Source organism: Oncorhynchus mykiss, chromosome 30 (assembly GCF_013265735.2).
Source record: "Oncorhynchus mykiss isolate Arlee chromosome 30, USDA_OmykA_1.1, whole genome shotgun sequence".
NCBI lineage: Eukaryota > Metazoa > Chordata > Actinopteri > Salmoniformes > Salmonidae > Oncorhynchus > Oncorhynchus mykiss.
This window is the reverse complement of record NC_050570.1, coordinates 12,840,086-12,860,530: the sequence shown is the minus strand read 5'-3', so window position 1 is coordinate 12,860,530 and position 20,445 is coordinate 12,840,086. Positions and strand designations below refer to the sequence as shown.

At 42.9% G+C, this 20,445-nt stretch overlaps 1 protein-coding gene across 9 annotated transcripts in view; it reads right to left on the bottom strand.

Annotated features, from left to right (window-relative positions):
• cadps2 (Ca++-dependent secretion activator 2) overlaps positions 1-20,445 on the bottom strand; it is a 268,064-nt gene that overhangs the window by 29,867 nt on the left and 217,752 nt on the right. For all 9 annotated transcript variants that reach the window (XM_036969262.1, XM_036969263.1, XM_036969265.1 and 6 more), the window contains one exon: positions 13,709-13,816. In XM_036969262.1, coding sequence (XP_036825157.1) covers positions 13,709-13,816 — 108 coding nt within the window. The remainder of the gene's footprint in view (positions 1-13,708; positions 13,817-20,445) is intronic.

Genomic DNA, 20,445 nt, shown 5'->3' with positions numbered 1-20,445 from the left:
GTTAGTAACGGTGTATACTTAGTATAGATGTTTACAATAGATAATATAGGTGTGTAGAGTGAATAGGTGTATACAGTAGAAAGTAAACGTGTATAGATAGCATAGCTGTTTAGACAGTGCAGGTGTATAGTTAGTAATGGTGTATTGATAGTAATGGTGTATAGTTTATATAGATGATTACAATAGACAATATGGGTGTGTACATAGTATAGGTGTTTAGATTGTACAGACGTTTACAGTAGATAGTATAGGCGTATAGATAGTCTAGGCGTATAGATGGTAGAGGTCAACCGATTATGATATTTCAACGCCGATACCGATACCGATTTTTGGAGGACCAAAAAAAGTTGATACCGATTAAATGGCCAACTTTTAAATGTATTTGTAATAATGACAATTACAACAATACTGAATGAACACTTATTTTAACTTAATATAATACATCAATAAAATCAATTTAGCCTCACATAAATAATGAAACATGTTCAATTTGGTTTAAATAATGCATAAACAAAGTGTTGGAGAAGTAAGTAAAAGTGCAATATGTGCCATGTAAGAAAGCTAACGTTTAAGTTCCTTGCTCAGAACATGAGAACATATGAAAGCTGGTGGTTCCTTTTAACATGAGTCTTCAATATTCCCAGGTAAGAAGTTTTAGGTTGTATAGGACTATTTCTCTCTATACCATTTGTATTTCATTAACCTTTGACTATTGGATGTTCTTATAGGCACTTTAGTGTTGCCAGTGTAACAGTATAGCTTCCGTCCCTCTCCTCGCTCCTCCCTGGGCTCGAACTGGGAACACAACGACAACAGCCACCCTCGAAGCAGCGTTACCCATGCAGAGCAAGGGGAACAACTACTCCAAGTCTCAGAGCGAGTGACGTTTGAAATGCTATTAGTGCGTACCACGCTAACTAGCTAGCCATTTCACATCGGTTACACGAGCCTAATCTCGGGAGTTGATAGGCTTGAAGTCATAAAACAGCGCAATGCTTGACACACAACGAAGAGCTCCTGGCAAAACGCACAAAAGTTCTGTTTGAATGGATGCTTATGAGCCTGCTGGTGCCTACCATCGCTCCATATTTTATCTAAGGGGTGGCATCCATTAGTCTAAATATTAGTCTAAATATTCCTGTTACATCGCACAACCTTCAATGTTATGTCATTTTTACGTAAAATTCTGGCAAATTAGGCAGCCCAAACTGTTGCATATATACCGACTCTGCGTGCAATGAACGCAAGAGAAGTGACACAATTTCACCTGGTTAATATTGCCTGCTAACCTGGATTCATTTTAGCTAAATATGCAGGTTTAAAAATACATACTTCTGTGAATTGATTTTAACAAAGGCATTGATGTTCATGGTTAGGTACACATTGGAGCAACGATACGCATCGCATCAATTATATGCAACACAGGACACACTAGATAAACTAGTAATATCATCAACCATGTGTAGTTAACTAGTGATTATGATTGATTGATTGTTTTTTATACGATAAGTTTAATGCTAGCTAGCAACTTACCTTGGCTTACTGCATTCGCGTAACAGGCAGGCTCCTCGCGGAGTGCAATGAGAGACAGGTGGTTAGAGCATTGGCTAGTTAACTGTAAGGGTGCAAGGTTGAATCCCCCGAGCTGACAAGGTGAAAATCTGTCGTTCTGCCCCTGAACGAGGAAGTTAACCCACCGTTCCTAGGCCGTCATTGAAAATACGAATGTGTTCTAAACTGACTTGCCTAGTTAAATAAAGGTGTAAAAAAAAAAAAAATATATATATATATATATATATATATATATATATATATATATATATATATACCCTTACTATTTCAAGTTTTCATAACAGTCGGAAATCAGTATTTTTGGACGCAGATTATATATATATATATATAATCTGCGTCCAAAAATACTGATTTCCGACTGTTATGAAAACTTGAAATAGTAAGGGTGTATAGATAGTACGGGCGTATAGATAGTACGGGCGTATAGATAGTACGGGCGTATAGATAGTACGGGCGTATAGATAGTACGGGCGTATAGATAGTACGGGCGTATAGATAGTAGGTAGTACAGATAGTAGGTAGTACAGGCGTATAGATAGTAGATAGTACAGGCGTACAGAGCAGATAGTATAGGTGTACAGAGCAGATAGTATAGGTGTACAGAGCAGATAGTATAGGTGTACAGAGCAGATAGTATAGGTGTATAGATAGTATAGGTGTACAGAGCAGATAGTATAGGTGTACAGAGCAGATAGTATAGGTGTATAGAGCAGATAGTATAGGTGCACAGAGCAGATAGTATAGGTGTATAGAGCAGATAGTATAGGTGTACAGAGCAGATAGTATAGTTGTACAGAGCAGATAGTATAGGTGTATAGATAGTATAGGTGTATAGATAGTATATGTGTACAAAGCAGATAGTATAGGTGTATAGAGCAGATAGTATAGGTGTACAGAGCAGATAGTATAGGTGTACAGAGCAGATAGTATAGGTGTACAGAGCAGATAGTATAGGTGTATAGAACAGATAGTATAGGTGTACAGAGCAGATAGTATAGGTGTACAGAGCAGATAGTATAGGTGTATAGAACAGATAGTATAGGTGTATAGATAGTATAGAATGTTGACTTAGAAGTTAGATGTACTTTTTGATGTCATGAGGCTTGGTAGTTTAGGGAACAAAAAACAACTGAGTTCAGGAACATTACAGTACAGCGTGTCAGTGCCTATTTGGAGCAAATGTGCCTCACTCCATTTGAAGATGCAACACACTACATTACCATGCATTTCCCCACAATACACTACATTACCCTGCAATACCCTACATTGAGATCCCTTCTCATCGAACAGTAAAGAAATCACTAGTGGGATGTTGTTTCCAGAAAGCACCTGATTTTCTATCAATGTCTTCTCAAGTGAGGACTTCTGACAAAGAGCATGAGACATTAATTGGACGGAACACCAGTGGACAGCCCGTCCTCTTGGATATATTAAAGGAGAAAATTCTATCTCCGTTCACTTTGAATATCGCCAGCCTTGGCTCCACAACAGCCAATAGAAACATGAATACCTACAACGGGAGCCAGCCTACTCGATAATAGGCTAGCCGCCCCCTGGCACTCAACAGAACGAGCAGGAAATTGAAAATGGAGATGCTCTTTAATTGAGCCGATTAGCGGAAGAAGGGGAAAACAGATGGAGGGGACGAGAAAGCGTTACCTAGACAAGTGAAAATGAGTGAACGTCAGGTCGTTTGTTGTCATTAGTTCTCTTGGAACATTGTTAATGTGGTTTCGGAGCTGAGCATGTCTTTGTGGCATTTCTGACGGCGTGACGGTAATGACATACTTAAGTGTACCTCGATTGATATGGTTAAGGGCAGAGTGGAGAAAGCAGGGCCACACTTGGGGGCTGGCTGAAAGGGAGGGCTAGGTTGTGTGGTCCCTGTCGGAAGGCTTTATCAGTGGCTTAATCAGGGTGATTTGTCCACTAATGTGGAGGACGAGAAGGACTGGCCGCCTGCAAGGGCATGCATTAGCCTCTACATCAACACAGAAGGCTCAACCCTATCTTGGCTGCTCCGCATGCGCGCACACACACACACACGCTGACCAATACAAGCTGCTGGCGATGCAAGCACACACATGCTGTATATTTACATAGTACATACGCTTACACTCACACATAAACAGACAGATTTGTGCACATGAACACATATGCAAAGATAATGACATTTCCCAACACAAACAACCACAGGCGGCGGTGCATAACTGTGTGTGTGTGGTGACATGGTGAGACCCTGCCGTTGTCTCTCCTCCTGGTGCATGACTATGGGTGTGTCGGGTCCATTAGAGCTGTGCCTGCCTCCTCCTTCTCCCATCTAACCCCCTCCCAGTCTCCCCAGCACCAGCGAAGGCCCAACAAATCAACACTGATTTACTCCAATCTCAGCTTCCACCTCAAGTTTACAAACCCAATCTTAGAGGGAAGCAATGAAGAGGGGTGTGTTTATATATATATATATATATATATATATATATATATATATATATATATATATATATATATATGTGTGTGTGTGTGTGTGTGTGTGTGTGCACATTGCATAATATGGATTGTGTATGTATGTGTTCCTCACTGCATGCGTGGAAATGTGTATGTGCCCCCTGTGTGTATGCGTCTCATCTCGTGTCTGAAGGTACTCAGTGACACACTGCGACTGCAGGATAGATAGAGGAAGTAGGGGGGCAAACAGGGAGACACAACACCTCTCGGCAATAGAAAACAGGTCAACCAAAACCCAGAGGGGGGTAGCTTGGGCCCTGGAAGTAGTCACAATGGGATTACCTCTTCCTCTCTCCAAAGTGCTTTATTGGCATGGGAAACATATATATTTACATTGCCAAAGCGAGTGGAATAGACAACAAACAAAAGGGAAATAAACAAGAAGGAATAAACAAATCAGTAAACATTACACTCACAAAAGTTTAAAAAAAATTGACATTTCAAATGTTATTATATTGGCTATGTACAGTGTTGTAACAATGTGCAAATAGTTTAAGTATAAATAAATATAAATGTATAGGTTAGATTTACAATGCTGTTTATGGGTTGCGCTTTTCTCATGGCAACAGGCCACACATCTTGCCGCTGTGTTTGCACGCTGCTGCATTTTGCCTAAGAGATATGGGAGTTTATCAATGTTTGATTTGTTTTCAAATTATTTGTGGGTCTGTGTGATCTGTGGGAAAAATATGTCTCTCTAATGTGGTCATACATTTGCCAGGAGGTTAGGAAGTGCAGCTCAGTTTCTACCTCATTTTGTGGGCAGTGGGCACATAGCCTGTCTTCTCTCAAGAGCCAGGTCTGCCTATGGCAGCCTCTCTCAATAGAAAGTCTATGCTCACTGAGTCAGTACATATTCAAGGATTTTGTTGGGTCTAAATTATTTTTTTATTTTTATTTTTTACAGTTACTTTACCAGAGAAGTTGACTGAGAATACATTCTCATTTGCAGCAACGACCTGGGGAATAGTTACAGGGGAGAGGAGGGGGATGAATGAGACAATTGTAAATGTTTCGGTCCTGGGGCTCTGTGGGGTGTGTTTGTATTTGTGAACAGAGCCCCAGAACCAGCTAGCTGAGGGGACTCTTCTCTAGGTTCATCTCTCTGTAGGTGACGGCTTTGTGGTGGAATATCTGGGCATCACTTCCTTTTAGGCGGTTGTAGAATTTAACAACTATTTTCTGGATTTTGATAACTAGTGTGTATGGTCCTAATTCTGCTCTGCATGCATTGTTTGGGGTTTTGCGTTGTACACAAAGTGTATTTTTGCAGAATTCTGCATGCAGTCTGAATTAGGTGTTTGTCCGATTTTGTGAATTTTTAGCAAAATCCTAATTGGGAAGTTTTATAGAAGGCCCTTCTTGCCTTGTCTCTTAGATCGTTCACAGGAAGTTACTTGAGGTGTTGATGTTAACGCAGAGGTAGGTATAATTGTTCTTGTACTCTAGGGCAACAGTGTCAAGAAATAATTTGTTGAATTGGCTACTGGACCTTTTTTGGAACACCATTATTTTTGTCTTACTTGGATTCACTGTCAGGGCCCAAGTCTGACAGAATCTGTGCAGAAGATCTAGGTGCTGCTGTAGGCCCTCCTTGGTTAGGGACAGAAGCATCAGATCATCTGCAAACAGCAGACATTTGATTTCAGAGTCCAGTAGGGTGAGGCCGGGTGCTGTAGACTGTTTTAGTAATCTCGCCAATTCATTGACATACAGTGCTTTTGGAAATTATTCAGACTCCTTGACATTTTCCACCCTCTTTCATTACAGCCTAATTTTTAATGTATATATATATCTATCAAAAGTTTGCACACACCTACTCATTCCAGGGTTTTTATTTATTTGTACCATTTTCTACATTGTAGAATAATAGGGAAGACACAGTATGAAATAACACACATGGAATCATGTAGTAAACAAAAAAGTGTTAAACTAATCCAAATATATTTCATGTTTGAGATTCTTCAAAGTAGCCACCCTTTGCCTTGATGACAGCTTTGCACATGCTTGGCATTCTCTCAACCAGCTTCATGAGGTAGTCACCTGGAATGCATTTCAATTAACAGGTGTGCCTTGTTAAAAGTTAATTTGTGGAATGTATTTCTTGCATTTGAGACAATCAGTTGTGTTGTGACAAGGTAGGGTTGGTATACAGAAGATAGCCCTATTTGGTAAAAGACCAAGTCCATATTATGTCAAGAACAGCTCAAATAAGCAAAGAGACAGTCCATTACTTTAAGACATGCAGGCCAGTCAATGCAGAACATTTCAAGAACTGTGAAAGTTTCTTCAAGTGCAGTTTCTTCAAGCTCTATGATGAAACTGTCTCTCATGAGCACCGCCACAGGAAAGGAAGACCCAGAGTTACCTCTGCTGCAGAGGATAAGTTCATTAGAGTTACCAGCCTCCGATTGCAGCACAAATAAATGCTTCACAGATTTCAAGTAAAAGACGACTGCGTGAAACAGGCCTTGGTCGAATTGCTGCAAAGATACCACTACTTAAGGACACCAATAAGAAGAGACTTGCTTGGGCCAACAGATGCGCAGTCTCAACATCAACAGTGAAGAGGCGACTCCGGGATTATGGCCTTCTAGGCAGAGTTGCAAAGAAAAAGCCATATCTCGGACTGGACAATAAAAATAAGATTAAGATGGGCAAAAGAAAACAGACACTGGACAGAGGAACTCTGCCTAGAAGGCCAGCATCTTCCCAACAGTGAAGCGTCTCCTCTTCGCTGTTGATGTTGAGACTGGTGTTTTGCGGGTACTATTAAATGAAGCTGCCAGTTGAGGACTTGTGAGGCGTCTGTTTCTCGAACTAGACACTCGAATGTACTTGTCCTCTTGCTCAGTTGTGCACTGTGGCCTCCCACCCCTCTTTCTATTCTGGTCAGAGCCAGTTTGTGCCTTTCTGTGAAGGGAGTAGTACACAGTGTTGTACCAGATCTTCAGTTTCTTGGCATTTTCTCACAAGGAATAGCCTTCATTTCTCAGAAAAAGAATAGACTGACGAATTTCAGAAGAAAGGTGTTTGTTTCTGGCCATTTTGAGCCTATAATGGAAACCACAAATGATGATGCTCCACATGCTCAACTAGTCTAAATAAGGACAGTTTTATTGCTTCTTTAAATCAGAACAACAAAAGGGTTTTCTTATGATCAATTAGCCTTTTAAAATGATAAACTTGGATTAGCTAACATGGCACCATTCGCACACAGGCGTGATGGTTGCTGATAATGGGCCTCTGTACGCCTATGTAGATATTACATTTAAAAAAATGCAGTTTCCAGTTACAATAGTAATTTACAACATTAACAAGGTCTACACTGTATTTCTGGTCAATTTGATGTTATTTTAATGGTAAAAAAAGCATTATTTAAAAAAAACAAGGATATTTCTAAGTGACCGGTAGTGTATGAGTGAGTGAGTGAGTGAGTGAGTGAGTGGTGTGTAGTTAAAATGGTCAAAAAACACAGATTTCTTTCCTGATGGCCATGGGGTAAGACAGGGATGCAGTTTGAGCCCCACACTCTTCAACATACGTATAAATCTATGAGTGAAAGGGAAAAAGAGGGAAAAAGAGGGAAAGAGAGAGGGGAGAGAGAGAGGGGGGAGAGAGAGAGAGAGAGAGAGAGAGAGAGAGAGAGAGAGAGAGAGAGAGAGAGAGAGAGAGAGAGAGAGAGAGAGAGAGAGAGAGAGAGAGAGAGAGAGAGAGAGAGAGAGAGAGAGATAGAGAGAGAGAGAGAGAGAAATAGAGAGAGTGGTCACGAGCAGATGAGCTCCTATATTTTTCAGCATGTTCTTTAAAAAAGATAGATTTAGAGTTATGTAAACTTGGATTTTTCAGCAAGAACATATACAGGATACAACCCTCCACAACATAACCTTCACTCCAAATTAAAAATCAAAACCTACAACCTGATTTTGGACGGAATTACCTAGAAGGCTTACAACTACCAAAGATTATTATTCCCAAACTCTGGTAAACAAACAGAGACCTGAAAACACCATCCAACCTGGAACTGAGTGAGTAATGTTTAGTTTGAAGCTATATTTTATTTCCAAAAGCCAAGAAGAAAAATACTTTACAATGATATATTGTTTTTATTTATAAGGACTGAATGCTAAATTAAAGCTACCAAGCTTGATACAACTTCAATTAACACTGATGTGTCAAGTGAGAGGTGTCAAAGCCCTTAATCCCAACAATGGCAGGAGAGCCCCAACCAAATGGAGAGGCCTTAGAAGCACCCTCCCGCTGTTCAGAGGTAATTAAAATACAGTAGCCTCTGTATGTAAAGAATAATAAGACACAAAAAGAGTACAAAATGAAGCTCCTTATGGAAAATCAAGAGACACTTTTTGCTGATTATAATAAAAATGGGAACATCAGCAACCTCATCTTCCACACAGACCATCCCCTGGCATGGCACAGTGCTATATTAACACACTACCCCTCTGGTAAGGGGGGGGGGGTGTTACCGATGGGTGGACACTCACAATACTAGACAACGAGGACTCTGAGTCAGCTAATATAAATCTCTAGAAGTCTACAACAGTATTGGTACAGGGCCACCGCAAACTTTCACTTTCACCTAATCAAAGAAATAGCTCAGCAGGAGAAGCTCTTCCTTGAGAAAGATACCCCCTCCCCAAGCAGGTCAGACCAGACCTCTTCATTACATAAACCCACAGACGAGCAACCCCAAGCGGAAAGTCAACCTCCCAGCACAGAATACTACACCCTCATTGAAATGAGGGATAAATTCACCCAGCTGGAGGTAAGGCAGGTGGAGCTGGAACAGCAGGTGATTACACCCCAGTCAGCACAGACCCAGACAACAGTCCAGCACAACAACACCCCCTTAACTAGACCTGGAGAGCTGGAAGTGGAGAAAGACACATCTGCATTCTGGACTGTAGTGAGACAACATCTACAGGAGAAAGAGCAGGAGAAGAACAAAGCACTAGAGGAGAGGATCAGACTGCTGGTGGAGGAGAGCGTGAGGGGGACGGAGGAGAGGGTGAGGGGGATGGCGTGTGACAGAGAACAACCCACTAGAGAGGTGGCCACCCCAGCAGAGAAGCCAGCAGAACAGCCCACCTCAGCTCCCGACAAAAGTCTCGATACCACAGCAGTCTACCCCAGGCCTTGACCGTAGCGTCGACATCACAGCGGGACAGACAAATGAAGCCCAAACCCAGGGGATCCCAACCCCTCTAAGCCACCCTGATAGCCCTTCTTACAACCCCCCCACACCCACTGAGGACATACACAAGACACAGATTGTACTCCTTATAGACTCAAACGGGAAATATATATACAAGAAAAAAAAAACAGGACCAACTAGGGTCATCCAGCCACATAATAACACACACAGGCACAAACGACCTGAGTGCACAGCAGGATAGGGTGGCCACAGCACTCAAATGAGTGATTGAAAAAGTTATTCTACTTTCCCCACCATGATACCACGAAGACTTCCACCCTGCTACCATGCAATGGGTAAACGCAAGTATTTCCCGTGACTGTGCCTCAAAACCAAATGTTTTCCTGGCCCACCACTCCACCCTGGAATTGAACAGCCTTTACGACCAGGTCCACCTATACAAGGCAGCAGTGCTAACCTTCGCCCGGACCCTAAAGGACAACGCTCTCAAACGCAGTCCCAACACTTCACACAGGAGCTACAGATTAATAGACACCCCGCCCAGACCAGCAAGACACACTCCCAGACCTGCGGGACCCCGGGACCTATACATAGAGGACCCACGCCGAGATGACCTACATCCAGACCACAACACCACATCTACACCCCCACCCCAACCAATCGACAACCCCCCAAGTCAACCATGCCCACACCCCATTTAGGCCCCCTCAGATCAGACGTATGCCCCTCCTGCCCACCCCATGCCCCTCCACTCCCACAAAGAGGGCCTCAACATGGAAGTCACACATGGGCCCAGGCCGTGAGCAGGCAAACATGCCCAATCCCCACTCTTACACTAACCCAAGCCAATGGAATGTACCAGATGCTCAGCAGGCTCTGCTTACACTTACTGGCCTGAGGCCAAACCACAGGACCAACAACATTGGACACTCTATGGAACAGAAAGCCTTATATATATCTCATCCTGGAATATCTAAGGCCTGAGGTCATCTGCCTATGGCCTAAAGAGCAGGTACCAGAAATACAGACATCGTCATCCAACAAGAAACATGGAGGAGACGGACCCACTGGTTGCCCTCTAGGTTACAGAGAGCTGGTAGTACCATCCACCAAACTACCAGGTGTGAAACAGGGAAGGGACTCAGGGGTTATGCTAATTTGTTATAGAGCAGACCTAACTCACTCTATTAAATTAACCAAAACAGGAACATGTTACATTTGGCTCGAAATTCAAAAGGAAATGCAAAGCAGAATTAGGCCGATACCCGCTAATTATCAAAATCCAGAAGAGAGCTGCTAAATTCTACAACCACCTAAAAGGAAGCGATTCCCAAACCTTCTATAACAAATCCATCAGCTACAGAGAGATGAACCTGGAGAAGAACACCCTAAGCAAGCTGATCCTGGGGCTCTGTTCACAAATAGACCCCACAGAGCCCCAGGACAGAAACACAATTACACCCAACCAAATCATGAGAAAACAAAAATATAATTATTTCCAATGTGTCAAGTAATTAACAAAAAAAAAAACAGAGAAACTAGAATGCTATTTGGCCCTAAACAGAGAGTACACAGTGGCAGAATACCTGACCACTGTGACTGACTCAAACGTAAGGAAAGCTTTGACTATGTACAGACTCATTGTGCACAGCCTTGCTATTGAGAAAGGCCGCTGTAGGCAGACCTTGCTCTCAAGAGAAGACAGGCTATGTGCACACTGCCCACAAACTGAGGTGGAAACTGAGTTGCACTTTCTAATCTTCTGCCAAATGTATGACCATATTAGAGACACATATTTCCCTCAGATTACACAGATCGACAAAGATTTAAAAAACAAACCACTGGGTGAAATACCAGTGTGCCATCACAGCAGCAATATTTGTGGCCTGTTGCCATAAGAAAAGGGCAACCAGTGAAGAACAAACACCATTGTAAATACAACCCATATTTTTGTTTATTTATTTTCCCTTTTGTACTTGAACCATTTGCACATAGTTACAACACTTTGTGTCTATACAGTGGGACAAAAAAGTATTTAGTCAGCCACCAATTGGGCAAGTTCTCCCACTTAAAAAGATTAAAGAGGCCTGTAATTGCCATCATAGGTACACTTCAATCAACTATGACAGACAAAATGAGAAAAAAATCCAGAAAATCACATTGTAGGATTTTTAATTTATTTATTTGCAAATTATGGTGGAAAATAAGTATTTGGTCACCTACAAAAAAGCAAGATTTCTGGCTCTCACAGACCTGTAACTTCTTTAAGAGGCTCCTCTGTCCTCCACTCGTTACCTGTATTAATGGCACCTGTTTGAACTTGTTATCAGTATAAAAGACACCTGTCCACAACCTCAAACAGTCACACTCCAAACTCCACTATGGCCAAGACCAACGAGCTGTCAAAGGACACCAGAAACAAAATTGTAGACCTGCACCAGGCTGGGAAGACTGAATCTGCAATAGGTAAGCAGCTTGGTTTGAAGAAATCAACTGTGGGAGCAATTATTAGGAAATGGAAGACATACAAGACCACTGATAATCTCCCTCGATCTGGGGCTCCATGCAAGACCTCACCCTGTGGGGTCAAAATGATCACAAGAACGGTGAGCAAAAATCCCAGAACCACACAGGGGGACCTAGTGAATGACCTGCAGAGAGCTGGAACCAAAGTAACAAAGCCTACCATCAGTAACACACTACGCCGCCAGGGACTCAAATCCTGCAGTGCCAGACGTGTCCCCCTGCTTAAGCCAGTACATGTCCAGGCCAGTCTGAAGTTTGCTAGAGAGCATTTGGATGATCCAGAAGAAGTTTGGGAGAATGTCATATGGTCAGATGAAACCAAAATATAACTTTTTGGTAAAAACTCAACTCGTTGTGTTTGGAGGACAAAGAATGCTGAGTTGCATCCAAAGAACACCATACCTACTGTGAAGCATGGGGGTGGAAACATCATGCTTTGGGGCTGTTTTTCTGCAAAGGGACCAGGACGACTGATCCGTGTAAAGGAAAAAAATGAATGGGGCCATGTATCGTGAGATTTTGACTGAAAACCTCCTTCCATCAGCAAGGGCATTGAAGATGAAACGTGGCTGGGTCTTTCAGCATGACAATGATCCCAAACACACTGCCCGGGCAACGAAGGAGTGGCTTCGTAAGAAGTATTTCAAGGTCCTGGAGTGGCCTAGCCAGTCTCCAGATCTCAACCCCATAGAAAATCTTTGGAGGGAGTTGAAAGTCCGTGTTGCCCAGCAACAGCCCCAAAACATCACTACTCTAGAGGAGATCTGCATGGAGGAATGGGCCAAAATACCACGTTTGACCTCTGTCATTGCCAACAAAGGGTATATAACAAAGTATTGAGATAAACTTTTGTTATTGACCAAATACGTATTTTCCACCATGATTTGCAAATAAATTCATTAACAATCCTACAATGTGATTTTCTAGTTGAAGTGTACCTATGATGAAAATTACAGGCCTCTCATCTTTTTAAGTGGGAGAACTTGCACAATAGGTGGCTGACTAAATACTTTTTTGCCCCACTGTATATATACACACACACACACACACACATAATAGGACATTTGAAATGTCTTTATTCTTTTGGAACTTCTGTGAGTGTAATGTTTACTGTTCATTTTTATTGTTTATTTCATTTTTGTATATTATCTACTTCCCTTGCTTTGGCAATGGTGTGCATATGTTTCCCATGCCAATAAAGCACCTTGAATTGAACTGCGAGAGGGAGAAAGATAGAGTCTGTGTTCACTTGCACATTTTGGTTTTGATTGAATCTCTGACAAACTCCAGGGTCACCTTATTGGGAGGAGGCTGAGATCATTGTGACCTCTCACAGATACACTGTTTGACCTCACAATCATTAATCTCAGAATAGGAGAAATACAGAGTTACAGTGGGTGGGTCTTTTTTCTTCTTCATGCTGTGACCTTCATGCAACACCTTCATATACAGGCGTAGGATCTTATTTTGAGCCAGTTTGCTACAGCAGGAAAATAATCCTGCAGCAACAGGACATGAAAGTTATCATGTGGATTATAATTAATGGCAATTTTTGTAGGGGTTGATAAGATTTTTGGTAAGGGAAAATTTAAAATTCATTCTGGATCCTACAATCTTCAGAAGCTTTTTCAAAATGTCCAATACACTACAAGTTAAACATTTCCTACATTGCAGGAAAGTTCTCCTGCAACAGGGTGATCAAATTAAGATACTATATCTGTACTGTACTGGCATCACAACCCACAGAGATATTGTCCACTGGTTCCCATTCCTATTGTTTTCAATCCAATGAATCAGTTATAGATTTTATCATAGTGTTGTAAAAGTGACAGATATCTACCTATTCTATGTGATTGTATGACAAAAGCTGCTGGAAAAAGTGAACACACACAAGGTGCACGTGTGAGTCCACGTCAAGGTCGACACACTCACGTCAAACAGCTTCTCAATGTACATCTCCTCGTTGACGCGATCTCGCAGAATGTCCTGGTTCTGCCGCACAAACGTGATATAGGTATCAGCCAGGTCCATCCCTGGCTTCTGAGAGCAAAGAGAGAGAGGGAGGAGAAGGGGAGAGATGGAAAAACACAAGGAGGGAGATAGGATTAAACACAGGGAAGTGTAATAGGTAAGTTCAGTTGAGAAAGACAGTATTAGTCCATAACAATTCATCAGAGAAGGTCCATATTCACTGACTTAAGTTTTATTTTCGATGGACACTGAATTTTAACTGTTGCATGCTAACAAATCCCCTTCTCTTCGAGACATGTAAAAAATAATAAATAAAAACACAAAACGCACACCACAATCACTGTCAGAATAACAAGTGGTGGAGCTGTTAACAGCTAAACATTTAGGCAATGTCAAAGCAATCGTTTCGCCAGAGGAGAGAGGCCAGAGGCAGAAAGGAGGGTTAGTCCTCTTCCATTCACACTCTCTGTGTCAGTGGGAGATTACACTGTAATGCTATTGTAATTGCTTTGACATCTTTCACACCCATTTCACAGGGCCTTAGATGGCCCCCAGGGCCCGATGTCCTGCTACAGTTCTGAACATGGCACGCCAACTCCCCTGTGGAAAACAAGGAAACAGAGCTATGTGCCGATTTAAAAAAATTGACGCGGAAAACCCCTTCTCCTGATGTTTTTCCAGAGAGACGGAAGAGAGGACTGTGATTACAAACTGTCATTATAGCAACTGAAGAGGAAGGTGGGTAACTGACACACTGGTGTGATAGGCCTTTGTGTGTGTGTGGCCTTCCTTACCTTAGGTTGAGGTAGTCACTAGAGCTGGGAGCATGTAAACAGGTGCATTGACGTAACGGAGGTGACGCTGCCATAACGGAGGTGACTCTGACATGATGGAAATGACCCTGATGAGTCAGAAGTGGTTGTGACCCTGAATCACTGTCGTGTAATTACTCTAAAAATAACACATTTCAAACTTGGCGTAGTCGTCACCCACTGTCTAGGTCACAGTCGGGATGTGTGTGAACTTCATAAGAGGTAATTCTAATTAATTCCATGGCCCTACACTGATAAGCCATAACCAATGTAAAATAATCACATATTATGAGACAATCAATAAAAACTTAGATCAAACGATGCACAAACACATCTCATTTCAAACCAGGAAAGCATCATATCCTGTATATTTCAAAGAAAGATGTTGTTCACTCATTGCCACAACTGAACTCATTGTGCTTGACTGAATGGCTGAATGTTAGTTGCCTAGCAGCATAACAGCCATTCTAAAATGTGTTCAAAATAAACTCTGACTCTCATATTTCCCCTCAAAATATTACCTCTATTGTACAAATACTACCGAAATAAACCTGGAACGATGGGTAGAACTTCTTTATAGTTCATGCAGCAAAAATATATATTTTTTATCCATGCTGTTCCTTAATGCATAAAATACCGCATTAATACAAAGTGTAGAAATGTGTTTCTCATAAAGACATTTAAAATAAAATGATATAATACAAAGTGACATGAATGTATTTAATCGAAGGTGACATGCAGTTCCCAATAATTCATATGGACGTTTGATGACCTGCACCTCAGTGTCATGGGGTTAAAGTACAGTAAGGGGGACCCTGCTACAGGGATGTAAGGGCGAGGGGGGTGAGCTGTGGGGTTAGGGTCAGGGGGGTTGTGTCCGATGATTGACAGGCCTGTCAGAAAACTGTAATCCAGTGGGTGCAGACGTTTAATCCACCACTTCCTGAGCTGCAGTGAGTGACAGTATGGATTGGACAGGTGTGGGGTGGTGTGTGTGCGTGCGTGCGTGTGTGTGTGTGTAGGGTGGTGTGTGTATGGGGGGTGGTGTGTTTGTGTGTGTCCGTGTGTGTGGGAGGGCGGGGGGCGTTTGTGTGTATGTGTGTGTATATGTCAGGATCATTGGCAATATACAGTGCCTTGCGAAAGTATTCGGCCCCCTTGAACTTTGCAACCTTTTGCCACATTTCAGGCTTCAAACATAAAGATATAAAACTGTGTTTTTTTGTGAAGAATCAACAACAAGTGGGACACAATCATGAAGTGGAACGACATTTATTGGATATTTCAAACTTTTTTAACAAATCAAAAACTGAAAAATTGGGCGTGCAAAAATTATTCAGCCCATTTACTTTCAGTGCAGCAAACTCTCTCCAGAAGTTCAGTGAGGATCTCTGAATGATCCAATGTTGACCTAAATGACTAATGATGATAAATACAATCCACCTGTGTGTAATCAAGTCTCCGTATAAATGCACCTGCACTGTGATAGTCTCAGAGGTCCGTTAAAAGCGCAGAGAGCATCATGAAGAACAAGGAACACACCAGGCAGGTCCGAGATACTGTTGTGAAGAAGTTTAAAGCCGGATTTGGATACAAAAAGATTTCCCAAGCTTTAAACATCCCAAGGAGCACTGTGCAAGCGATAATATTGAAATGGAAGGAGTATCAGACCACTGCAAATCTACCAAGACCTGGCCGTCCCTATAAACTTTCAGCTCATACAAGGAGAAGACTGATCAGAGATGCAGCCAAGAGGCCCATGATCACTCTGGATGAACTGCAGAGATCTACAGCTGATGTGGGAGACTCTGTCCATAGGACAACAATCAGTCGTATATTGCATAAATCTGGCCTTTATGGAAGAGTGGCAAGAAGAAAGCCATTTCTTAAAGATATCCATAAAAAGTGTTGTTTAAAGTTTGCCACAAGCCACCTGGGAGACACACCACACATGTGGAAGAAGGTGCTCTGGTCAGATGAAACCAAAATTGAACTTTTTGGCAACAATGCAAAACGTTATGTTTGGCGTAAAAGCAACACAGCTGAACACACCATCCCCACTGTCAAACATGGTGGTGGCAGCATCATGGTTTGGGCCTGCTTTTCTTCAGCAGGGACAGGGAAGATGGATGGAGCCAAATACAGGACCATTCTGGAAGAAAACCTGATGGAGTCTGCAAAAGACCTGAGACTGGGACAGAGATTTGTCTTCCAACAAGACAATGATCCAAAACATAAAGCAAAATCTACAATGGAATGGTTCAAAAATAAACATATCCAGGTGTTAGAATGGCCAAGTCAAAGTCCAGACCTGAATCCAATCGAAAATCTGTGGAAAGAACTGAAAACTGCTGTTCACAAATGCTCTCCATCCAACCTCACTGAGCTCGAGCTGTTTTGCAAGGAGGAATGGGAAAAAATGTCAGTCTCTCGATGTGCAAAACTGATAGAGACATACCCCAAGCGACTTACAGCTGTAATCGCAGCAAAAGGTGGCGCTACAAAGTATTAACTTAAGGGGGCTGAATAATTTTGCACGCCCAATTTTTCAGTTTTTGATTTGTTAAAAAAGTTTGAAATATCCAATAAATGTCGTTCCACTTCATGATTGTGTCCCACTTGTTGTTGATTCTTCACAAAAAAATACAGTTTTATATCTTTATGTTTGAAGCCTGAAAAGTGGCAAAAGGTCGCAAAGTTCAAGGGGGCCGAATACTTTCGCAAGGCACTGTATCACTGTCCCTGTTGTCACAAGGGAATCAATCCCCCCACCACACCACCTCTGGCGAGGACCTGCCTTTACAACAGGCCTACAAGCCCTCAGTCCAGCCTCTCTCAGCCTATTGCAGACAGTCTGAGCACTGATGGAGGGATTGTGCATTCCTGGTGTAACTCGGGCAGTTGATGTTGCCATCCTGTACCTGTCCCTTAAGTGTGATGTTCGGATGTACCGATTCTGTGCAGGTGTTGTTACACATGGTCTGCCAATGCAGCTGTCCATCCTGTCTCCCTGTAGTGCTGTCTAAGGCGTCTCACACTATGGACATTGCAATTTATTGCCCTGGCCACATCTGCAGTCCTCATGCCTAAGGCACGTTCACACAGATGAGCAGGGACCCTGGGTATCTTTCTTTGGTGTTTTTCAGTAGAAAGGCCTCTTTAGTGCCCTAAGTTTACATAACTGTGACCTATTCTGCCTACCGTCTGTAGGCTTTTAGTGTCTTTTTTAAAGGTTTACATTTTTTTTAACAAATTCTTATTTTCAATGACGGCCTAGGAACAGTGGGTTAACTGCCTGTTCAGGGGCAGAACGACAGATTTGTACCTTGTCAGCTCGGGGGTTTGAACACTCTAACCACTAGACTATCCTGCCGCCCCATAACGACCGTTCCACAGGTGCATGTTCATTAATTGCTTATGGTTCATTGGACAAGCATGGGAGACAGTGTTTAAAACCTTTACAATGAAGATCTGTGAAGTTATTTGGATTTTTACGACTTATCTTTGAAAGACAGGGTCCTGAAAAAGGGACTTCTTTTTTTGCTGAGTTTAGATGGAGGCATGGAGGAGATAGAGAAAGAGATGGAGAAATAGATGGAGAAAGAGATGGAGAAATAGAGAAAGAGATGAAGGCATAGAGAATGAGATGGAGAAAGAGAGGAAGGCATAGAGAACGATAGAGAAAGAGATGGAGACATGGAGGAGGAGATGGCGAAAGAGACGGAGGCATGGACCAGGTTCCAACATAACTACACTCTAGATTGGGGCCAAAACAGAATACACACGGGCCGCCCTCTGTCACGCTCTGCCCTCTTTCAAAGAATGAGCCTCAGTTCTGTACTTGACTTGTAGCCAAACATGCTAGACACACAACCACACACAGAGGCTATTCCAGACTGTCAACAATCTAGTGTGAAATCAAATCATGTCAAAAGGAGGCAGATGGAAAAAAGGTGTGTGGTGGTGGAGTTGGTGGTGGAATTGCCAGAGGTGGTGGTGGAGTTGACTCTACTGATAACTACTTTGAGCAAAAATGTACTTGCTTTGACTGTGATATGTGGTTGTCTCACCTAGCTATCTTAAGATGAATGCAATAACTGTAAGGTGCTCTGGATAAGAGTGTCTGCTAAATGACTAAAATGTAGAAATGTGGTGGTGGTGGTGTAGTGGTGGTGGTGGTGTAGTGGTGGTGTAGTGGTGTTGGTGGTGTAGTGGTGTTGGTGGTGTAGTGGTGTTGGTGGTGTAGTGGTGGTGGTGGTGTAGTGGTGGTGGTGGTGGTGGTGTAGTGGTGGTGGTGGTGTTGGTGTTGGTGTAGTGGTGTTGGTGGTGTAGTAGTGGTGGTGGTGTAGGTGGTGTTGGTGTAGGTGGTGTTGGTGGTATAGTGGTGGTGGTGGTATAGTGGTGGTGGTGGTGTAGTGGTGTTGGTGGTGTAGTGGTGTTGGTGGTGTGGTGGCGTAGTGGTGGTGGCGTAATGGTGGTGGCGTAGTGGTGTTGGTGTAGGTGGTGTGGGGCAGCAATGACTGGTTAACCTGAGGGGGATAAGCGCTGAAAGCTGTGGAGATAGAGAAAGGAAGAGCAAGAGAGAGAGGGATTGCTGCTAATTATACACTGCTGCCAGTCTGGTTTCCTGGCCCGGATCTGTTTCCCCCAGGTGCAGCTAGTTGTGTGTGTGTGTGTGTGTGTGTGTGTGTGTGTGTGTGTGTGTGTGTGTGTGTGTGTGTGTGTGTGTGTGTGTGTGTGTGTGTGTGTGTGTGGGAGGGATCTTAACCTTTCGTGACAAGGACCCAAAAGAGTTTTCTGCTAAATGCCCCAGCGACACAACCCTCCTCCACTCTCCCATCTCTTTAGCTCACCTGTAAGAGGGGCTTAACAGCTTTCGGTTCCCTCCACACAAAAGCGCAAGGTGGTTACATTATAATTTCAGGTGAAGGGAGGAGGAGGAGAGCAGATTTGGCAGGCTCAGAGCTCTGGGAACCAGTGTCAATGGGACACGTGGGATTCGCTGAGTCAAGGACAGGCGGGAGGGGGAGGTTTGAAGAGAAGGACAAAGGCTTGGCTGGCTTTATCAACAGTCCCACTCATGGATGCTGAAAAGGGTGTCAGAGTGTGCTTGGTTACGATAGAGTGAAACCACCTCTTGCTTTGGGTTAAAAGTTGGATTTGTGGGTCGAAACAGGCCTCCCTAACCATAAATGGAGCGCTGCCTACTGGTGAGTGGACTGAACCCTTACCACTAGACCACCAGGGCAAATCTTTTGATGGCTTAAGAACAAGAGTATGTCACAATGAAGTGGCTAAACTGACCAAGTAATAACACCCTGGCCCTGCTTTCACATTTAGTGAATCAGAGACTTAGCCTTGCAATCCCTGACCAATGGAGAGTCGGCGGAATGTGCCTGCCCAGAATGCAAATTATACCGTGACATTTTAAAATTAATGAATAATTTCCAGCACCCAAACAGTGTACTGTGCACTCGCGCCATTGGATGAATGAAAAGAGACATCTGTTACAAAACAAAATTTTGTAATTGTCATTGGGTCTACACTTTTAGCTTTTTTGTAGTAAGACAAGCTGGGACACCTGAAAAGGGGCTGAGATACGAGACTGTCCCGGGATGACAAGTGCTGCCACACACAAAACATATTTACCACTCAGTACAAATGGCATTTTAAACAAATAGGAGAATTATTAAATTAGCATTATTTCAAGTCACCCCCCCCCCAAAGTTTGACTTTGTTGCATTTAGGGGGTCTGAGATCCCCCCTGGGCCCCCCATAATTCAGGATGTGTCACTGCGTCTCTCTTTGGGTAATTAGAGGGCTTCCTCATCGCTGTATTTGCCATCTTTCTGTCGGCTGATTGAGCTCCTGCTTCCTGCCATGGTG